Genomic DNA, 9,516 nt, shown 5'->3' with positions numbered 1-9,516 from the left:
TTTTATGTTTACGCGGCGCAATGCAACGCAACGCGTAAGAAGACAGTATAAGTCATTATAATCCGTAATTATGTCCCCACTGGATGCAACAAATGCTTCGTTTGTAATGGGTTTTAATGTTTTTGTCTCGTAGCGCCAGGACACGGCATCAACAGTGTGGTGAGGGGCGTAACATGTCTGTCTCACGCTTGAGGTATTCGGCCAATCACAACGCACTGAATAGCTGGCCAATCACAGCACACCTCGCTTTTTCAGACCGATGAGCTTTGTAAAAATCGACGCGTTTCAAAAAGGCGGGGCATAGAGGAGAAACAATAATGTACAGTATGTGGAAAATAATGTGTTTTTTTTACTTTAAACCGCATAAACATATTACATTACACCAAATACACAAAATAATGTTCTTTTTAGCGGCATCATATGACCCCTTTAAATAAATAAACTTAATTTTAGGAAATGTATCTTAGCTATTAGGAACAAAAAAATCTAAATGTATGCTGATATTTAGGCTTAATTATCTTGTGTTTGCTTTTCTAGGTAGATGATCACACAGACAAGATTAGTATCATTAGAGAGAAGACTAGCATCCTGATCACACTGTCCTGGATTGACCTGGATCCTGATCACTGTCCTCAGATGTTTGATTTGTCCAGAAATATCCTCCAGAAAAGATCGCAGAATGTTATGGAATTTTTCCGGAGAACATTTTTATGATTGAGGACTGTATGATGTTTTTTGTGGTTTTACCTTGACAATTTTTTCTGGGATTTGTTTCATTGTCTTAACTCCCAAACCATTGTAAGGTTCACATGTTCTTCTTCACAATGTGGATACCTTCTGGAGAGTGAAGAATCACATAATTGCATATTTTAATTTTTCTCAATGATTTTTGTGGGAGAACAAAGAATGCGTAATATATCCCTCACACTTCTTTGGTTTCTTTTGGGGTGAGAGACGGACTCAAACTCAAAATGTCTCTGTTCACCCAGAGGAAAATACACACATTAACAGGACTTTTGTGTGCCATGACCTTCTCAATGTTTGTGTTCAGTTACACACTCAGAGAACCCTCGCTGTACTTCTTCAGGTCCGTGCTGGGCCTGTCAGGAAGTACATGTTCCTGTCGACACTGTATCACTCACCTTGAGGATGAAGATGATAGCTGGTTTATGGAACGGTTTAACCAATCCTTCCACCCACTGATGTCCAGGAAAAGCAGCATGCTCTCAGACGACACATACAGATGGTGGCAGGTTAGTCACATAGCACTACTTATAGCAGAACAGAACTAGGTCTTTACAAGGGAGAAGTTGAAAGTAGGGGACTTGGAATCAGTGAACAAAAAATTATATTTAGAGGGGATGTTGTATTTTATTGAGAGACTACAAAGAGAAACCTTTTTTTTCTTTAAAATAACATGCAGTCATTTATTCAGGATTGGCATGAAAGCACATAATGGTTGCAACAATGTGCATTAAAGGGGGGGTTGACTGTTTTTTTTCTAGGCTTGATTGTGTTTATGGGGTGCAGTCTAACATGTGTTAATGCTTCGTTTAAAAAAAATGCATTATTTTTCACATGATTTACCTCTATTCTACACCGCTCTGTCCCTTCTCCTATAAATGCGCTGATCATTTCCTGCTTTTATGAAGCCCCTCCCTCAGAAATATGGGATGGGCTCTGATTGGTTAGCTAGTCCAGTGTGTTGTGATTGGCTAAACCGCCGCTAGTGCGTGTTTTTTTACAGAACATATAACGCAGATAAAACGCTTGAAATGGTGTAATTACTTAGTTTGTCCAGCAAACTGGACTCCATTGTTTGCTACTGGCGACCTGGATGAAATGCTTTAAAGCTTAAGTCTATAGAAAACCATTGACATTTTTGAACAGCCATATCTCCTTAAAGGCGCGGCGAATCCGCACCAAATTCGGGGGATCCCTTCAGCTCGAGGAACCCTCTCGAACGCTGAATCGAGTGTACGTCTCGAGGCCCTCTTTCGAATGAGACCACCCCCGTGTCGATAGCCTCTGGGGTTCGGGAGTTACAGGCGGTTGATCTAGAGATCCCGGGGGGCTACCGACGTGCGGAGGGTGGCATTCGAGAGGGCTCCTCGAGCTGAAGGGATCCCCCGAATTTGGTGGAGATCCGCCGGCGCGTTCGCGAAATAATGACACCAGCCAACACTTTCACTTCAGTAAGGAGTTCTCTTGTTCAGGCAGCAGCATTCAAACGTTGTCTTATGCCGAGTTCACTCTGCACGATTTTAGCCCGATTTTTCACTCGCAGACAGGTTTTGCGAAATCGCCGACAAATGCCCGAAATCAGAGGCAAATCGGTGCTCGTTCACGCGAGTGACAATCACACAGTGTGAATGTGCTCCGGTTGTATTGTAAACAACGGCGTCTTTAATATCGCTTATCAGTTTGAGCCCGATTGAGAAGCAGAGGATATTATTGAAGAGGATCGCGCAGAACCTGTTTTTTTGTTTGTTGTTGTCTCATACTTTTGGATACGCTGTTATTTGTAAATGCTACTACTTCTGTTAGCTTTTAATATACAGTTTTATCCTGATTAAAGCTTTAATACATCACGGCAACCGCACGCACGTCCATGTTTAATGCTTCTCATAGCTATGTGAAAATAAGTGTATAAATGGAACAGTTCATTGTTTGAGCTAACCTGGTGATCTGAATGAGAGATTGAGAGAGAGAGAGAGAGAGAGAGATGCAGAGCATGTGCAGAGCAGGGCAACGCGAGGGACAGGATTAAAAACCGCTGCTTTAGAACATTGATTTGAAACTTGTGGATCCATTAGAATCGTTAGAAGACAGAATCGCAATTCATATATGAATAGATTTTTATGTGCACCGCTAGTTTTCTTCCTCTTCTCTAAAGCAGCGCAACATGGCCCCGCCCTCTTTGTTGCATGTTCCTGGGGGCAGGGTTTATCTGGGTTTGTGATGTCACAAACCCGGGAAGTAACTCGTTGTAGTTCCTACACAGCAAAATCCCCAGTTAATTTAACACTCTGAGTGTGGACTCATATAAACACTGAAGCAGTGTTGAAGTAACACTGAAGCAGAGTGAACGTTAATGAGATAATTAGCTGATTAATTAAGTGTTGATTGACCATTGAAGACACCTGATGTTAACAAACAGAATCACTAAAGGATAAAATCAATTCATTTATGTCACTATTATAGTGGTCAGTGTTTGTATTAGTTGGGATCTTGACCCTTACATTATTTATGTTGGGTTTTGTTTGGCTGCTGTAACTGATTTATAACAGCCAGACAAGCCAAGAGCAAAAGTCATCAGGTGGTGATGATTATGTTTTAACATAGTCATTATTCGGCCTGAATCAATTAACTAATTTAGAGTCTCTGAGTTATATTTCCTTTATTGATTATAACTGCCTTGTGATTCCACAACAAAAGATCCTGTATTTTCTATAAATTTTGGAAGGATTTCTTACAAGCTGTTCTGATTAAGCTCTGGGGCGTTTTTGTGTATTTTTTTTGTGACATACCCAATTTCAAATGTTTACCCTACACACATACAATGGAGGAAATGAAAAAAATGGTGTTGTTGTATAGAAAACACTTTGTAGCGAATCAGCTCATGGGGAAATATGAATAATTTGATTTGTTAAATCAAATGAAAAATGGTGTGTCTGATTGGTCCAGACGCTACAACTTTGAACTACAAAATATGATTGTAATTCTTCATAAATAGCATTATATATGTTTTAAATATTACAATAAACACTAAAAAAACATAGGCGCTTTTTGATTTCTTTTCAGAATATTTTTTTTATAAGTCTGTTATTCAGGTTCTATTTGCTCCAGCTCTCTGCAACTTATATTGTTTGATTCCACTAGGTGCCAAGATGTGCCAGAAAAAAGAATCTTTCAAATACCAGCTTCTAAACAGGAGTTATTGAATTATAACCAAAGGAAGTAAAATTGTCCCTTTTTGCGTCTAAAAGTGTCTTTGTGAGTTTCCTTTGCAAAAACAGGTTTTATAAATCATATTGCCCCCAGAATCCTATTTTACTATGTGCCATAGCACTTTTCTTGATTATTGACAGAATTATGTTTCATTTTTATGTTTGTCTAAGTAGTAATATACAAAATGGCATAAGCAAATTATACCAAATATCACATTTAGTGTTTTATACAATTAGTTTTTTTCTTTCAGGAGACACAAGACTCTATAAATTGTCAAATCCATGGGGTTTATTACAATCTAAAACAGAATCCACATCCTCCAGCTTTATATCATTCCATTTATGTGCATAATTTTAGTCCCCTGTCCCCTGCATCACCTCTGCATCAGCATCCTACGTGCATCAGCATCCTACGTGCATCAGCATCCTGCCTGCATTCACCTGCTGCCTCCTGAAGATGAGACGCGAGCTGTGCCGCTAGCTGTGCCGCTAACTGCTTCTGCCACGGGCTCGCGGCTGCTATCTGGTCTTCAGAATGTGAAACAAAGAAAAAGATTTTTATAAACACAGCACTGTAATAATATCCATATACATTTACTGAAACACATCCTGTACTGTACTTTACTGTCAATACATAGTTTATCAGATTGTTAGCTGTGCTTTTACATTTCAAAATAATGATTCTATCAATAACAGAGCAAAAGCGCTCATATGCGCTCCCCAGACGCATATCCTTTCCTCTCCACGGCGCCGCTGAACGTTCTTCATCATCTTTAGCTTTTGATTTTGTTTTCAAATATCGCTTTTATCCGTGCCGCCGATGCGTTAGCCTTTCAGCGTGCCATTATCGCCTTCAAAACAGTCCAAAAACTACAAATCCCGAGCGCAAAACAACTCCAGTGCTGACCCGGATCCTCTCTCTCTCCCTCCTGTCTATTGACCCAGAGGTGTCAAATTTCACGGCTCTGAGTGGCCGGCGCGCTTGAGTGGCATGTAATCTGACCTATTGCCGCCCACTGAGCAGCCCAGAGTAGAGGTCTGTGCAGGACTGTTTTTTTAGTCCCGCTCCCGCAAGGTTCTATTCCGCACCCACCCGCTCCCGCTATATATTCACTCTTTGTTCACCCGCTGTCCGCTTAGAATAATTTTCTTCCCGACCCGACCGTTCCCGCTAAATTTAGATCTCGTTTCCAGAATCTCACATTTAAATTTCCGCTACTGAAAGAAAGAGAGATAGGCTGATAAATAAAAGTGTAGTCTGCACAAAATTGTGTTTTTTTGAGTCTTGAATTTATTGACTTTGACTTGATTTTATATGAATTATCTTAAGACACAAAATTCGTTTAATATTTTATATTTAATATTTTATGCAACACAGTAGGTTCATGTCGCAATGCATGACGGGAGCCATGGATGACCTTTGGTGTTTTGATTGGCTACAACATGCTTTTTTGATGGTCACCGTTGTTGTGATTCTCACGCTGATTCTTGATGTCTGTGATCAAAAACCAAAAAAAAAAAGCTTTAACTTAAACACAAAGTAAGTTTTAAAAACTTCTGTTTGAAAAATTTCAGATTTCGTGTTGTTCACAGTGCTGATGTAATAAATAAAATAAAAAAACTAACACAGTTATTCAGGTCTCTACATGATGCTTATTTTAAAACATAATCAACGCCACATGATCATCTTTCCTCTGGTTTGTCTGGCTGTTATTACACAGTTACAGCAGCCAAGCAAAATCTAATGTTAGAAATTTAAGGGTCAAGATCCCAACTAATACAAACACTGACCACTGCAACATTACACACTAACTAACGTTTAAAAAAGAGAAATCGCAATCAACCACCCCTTTAATATTAATTTCAACATTTACTAATGCATTATTAAAATCAACAGTTGTGCTTGTTAACAGTTAATGCACTCTGAATTAACATGAACTAACAGTGAATTACTGTATTCTCATTAACTAACATTAGGAAAGATGAATAAATACTGTAACAAATGTATTGTTCATGTTAGTTAATAGGCTACATTAACTAACATTAACTAATGGAACCTTATTGTAAAGTGTTACCTTAATATTACATATCAATATATAATTTTTATTCAGTTCCATACAACAGAATCAGATATAACTTTTTTAAAACTAATTATCCAAATAATGTATAATCTTACAAAGCTATTATTATCAGAGCATGTGAGCAGAGCAGAGTGTCACGAGAGAGTTGCGTCATTACCAGCGTTGCTATGCTACAGCACAGTAGCGCTATTGCAGACAGGAACAAATATACTACAAATAAATATCCTGTCGGCGCGTTATTTGAGTGGACTTTGCTTTTCCGGTGAGCATGAGCAGTACGCGAGCGGAACGCACATTCATAGAGCGGAATATTGAGCGGAGCGTCACACCGCGCAGTGACAAGGAGAGTGAAACCTGCGCGCTGAACACTGCTGGGCGGTGCGACGCGCCAACTTTCTGTTAACATGCTTGGATACAGCACTCTGTGAACAGCCAGCTTCTTTGGCAATGAATGTTTGTGGCTTACCCTCCTTGTGAAGGGTGTCAATGATTGTCTTTTGGACAACTGTCAGATCAGCAGTCTTCCCTATGATTGTGTAGCCTAGTGAACCAAACTGAGAGACTATTTTGAAGGCTCAGGAAACCTTTGCGGGTGTTTTGAGTTGATTAGCTGATTGTCATGTCACCATATTCTAATTTGTTGGTGGGTTTTTGTTAAATGTGAGCCAAAATCATCACAATTAAAAGAACCAAAGACTTAAACTACTTCAGTCTGTGTGCATTGAATTTATTTAATACACGAGTTTCACAATTTGAGTTGAATTACTGAAATAAATGAACTTTTCCACGACATTCTAATTTATTGAGATGCACTTGTGTATATATAAGCCTATTATAGCCTATATATTTTTTCGACTCGTTATTTCATTTTATAGCATTTTTTTTTTGTAGTACCGAGCATTGTAACCAGAGATGACAACTTCAGTTATTATAAAGGGAGCATTCTTTAGCCCCTTTCACACATACAGATGTCACTGGAAAATTACCGGTAAATTGCTGTAAAGAGATCATGTGTGAACAGGCCCTTTTTAAAAAATACCGGTAAATTCGTTCCGGCAATTTACCAGTATGAGAAGTTTTAACATTACCAGTAAATTGCCGGAATGATGCTGTGTGTGAATGCAGAATGAAAATTACCAGTATTAGCACGTACAAGTTACGAAAGCTCTGATGTAAGACGTCTGCTCCGGGCCAATCCAGAGCCGTTGAAATTCAAACTTCAACGTCTCCGGGCCAATCATAACATTCTGACGCAGATGACGCATTTACTCCGTGCTGTATAATGTATATTGTATATTGTATATTGTATATACTGTATATTGACAACTCTGAAAACAAAATAACAAGTCAGAAAACACAACAAAACTGAAAACAAAATAAGTCAGAAAACACAACGACAAATCTGAAAACAAAATACTAAGTCAGAAAACACAATGACAAATCCAAGTATAGGTCTCTGCGGACCAAAAAGGGGGCGTTTCTCAAACGATCAATGTCATTTTCATCTCATCTAAATTATAATGCTTGAATGGGCTAGTTGCATATCTCCGCCATCTTGGATTTCCGGTCTAGCGAGTGTGTGCATAGATATTTCTGGTTTTGCTAGACGCCAGTGCAGGGAGCCGGAGAAATCCAAATATTACCTTCTGTATATGTTTACGGGATAATAATATCACTGAAAAATGCAAATAAGATCTACACTGCTATTATTACTGTGCTAGAAATGTTAACTGAGCCAGTGGCATTTGAAACTTACGTATGTTTGGGTCAGGTGAATGAATGAAATACACTAATCCCTATACTGTTCATGAAATAAATAATAAATAAAAATAAAATAAAATAAATAAAATGAAATAAATCAAATTGTTAAATTGTGCAGATACCGTTATAAATGATTATACCAACTAAAGTTAATAAAACACATTGTGTCCATAATGCAGAAATCTGAGCATCTCGTTTGACAGTTGCAAAACTTATGATCTTATAAATAGCAGTCAGAACAAAATCAACCCTCTGAAAATGTACAGTATTGCACATTTGAGTGGTTTGTGTTTGAATGAAGAGATCCCCGTGGATTAACTAACCACTGACGCTGAACTGCATAATCATCAGTAGAAAGAATGACGCAATCTCCATGTTGTTTCTTGGTGAATTTTCACACAGATGTATGCAATAATGTAAGGAGGATGTTTTGTCTTGTCTTTGATATACCACTATCTGCTTTTTAATCTGAAAAACATTAATTATTTCTATCTAGCCAAGTTTTGTATGAAGTTTCCCCTTACAGTAAAGGCGAACGTCGCAAGACCGGAAGTAAGTATGCACACTAGTGTTGGGTCGTTCTTGAACGATTCGTTCATTTTGATGCGCATGCGCAACATCCTATAGCAGTGCTTCTCAAAGTCCCGGAGGGAATTCAGTCCAGACCCGCCCCCATTTCGTATTTCAAGAACACTAATCATTTCCTACTTTGATAAACCGCATGTTAAAACTTGTAAATCATATGTTTAGTTTTTAAATGTCTTTTTGCAGATGGTCCGAAATGAAAGCGAAGGCGAGATATTGAAACTTTTTCTTCATGACATTTGTTGTCATGACATCCAGTGAGCGTATGACGTTTGACATAATCAGACGACATTTCGCCACTAATATGAGTAATTTTTTATTTATTTATTTTTATCACTTAGATTATGGACATTTGACTTATAGCAGTGTCCAGTGTTTCCCAGACATTGAGTTATTTGTCGCGGCCCGTCAAAAAATTAAAACTGACCTCCACAAATAGATTTTCCAAAAGGATTCTACTTCGTTGAATAAACTGAGCACTGCACGTTTTAAAATTTAAATGCAGCGCTGGTGTTTTTATATGAATGTATAATTGAAAAGAACCGACCGTCTTCAGAAAAGGTTTGATGTCATTTTCATCTCGTCTTTCCTAGCGTTTTGTATTTGATTACAGCCGTTACCGGGGAAACCGCTATATCTCCCGCTCCAACAGCGCCTCCTGCTGGCAGAGAATCAATTTGCATTTGCAAGTCTGTGAGAAACACTGGTGTCTGACAGCAAACATAAACAAAAAGCATGCTTCAGAACTGTTTTGAGAAGGTGCTTTGAGCCATGTATTATTACTATGAATTAAGCTACTACTACTATTACCGTCTTGTGCCCTGCAATAATCATTTACTCAAACTCGCTTTCATGAAATAAAGGAAAACAAAAATCGGCCAAACATATCGGCCAAAAAAATCAGCATCATATATCGGTCATCGGCTGCCCTGATTTCTAAATATTGGCATCGGCCAGAGAAAAACCCTTATTGGGTTGACCTCTATTGCTGACACTTAAATTAATTGTTTTGCCACTTTTGCACTTTATTTTTTCAAAAAATTAATGTTTATTTGTTATGCATGTTATGTATGTTTATTAAAAACAAGTTTTGTAATAACCAATTGTTCCGGTCCGGACCTTTGACACTGATGAAAATT

General features: G+C 38.3%; 1 protein-coding gene across 1 annotated transcript in view; it reads left to right on the top strand.

The window, feature by feature from the left end:
• Positions 1-745: 745 nt before the first annotated feature.
• Positions 746-9,516, top strand: part of LOC107707882 (CMP-N-acetylneuraminate-beta-galactosamide-alpha-2,3-sialyltransferase 1-like) — a 26,229-nt gene continuing 17,458 nt past the window's right edge. Inside the window, exon 1 of the mRNA XM_016511991.1 lies at positions 746-1,253. Coding sequence (XP_016367477.1) covers positions 972-1,253 — 282 coding nt within the window. The 5' untranslated portion in view covers positions 746-971. The remainder of the gene's footprint in view (positions 1,254-9,516) is intronic.

Source organism: Sinocyclocheilus rhinocerous, unplaced genomic scaffold (genome assembly GCF_001515625.1).
Source record: "Sinocyclocheilus rhinocerous isolate Xijiao unplaced genomic scaffold, SAMN03320098_v1.1 scaffold4280, whole genome shotgun sequence".
Classification (NCBI taxonomy): Eukaryota; Metazoa; Chordata; class Actinopteri; order Cypriniformes; family Cyprinidae; genus Sinocyclocheilus; species Sinocyclocheilus rhinocerous.
Note: the sequence above shows the minus strand (reverse complement) of the source record. Positions and strands in the feature narration are given on the sequence as shown.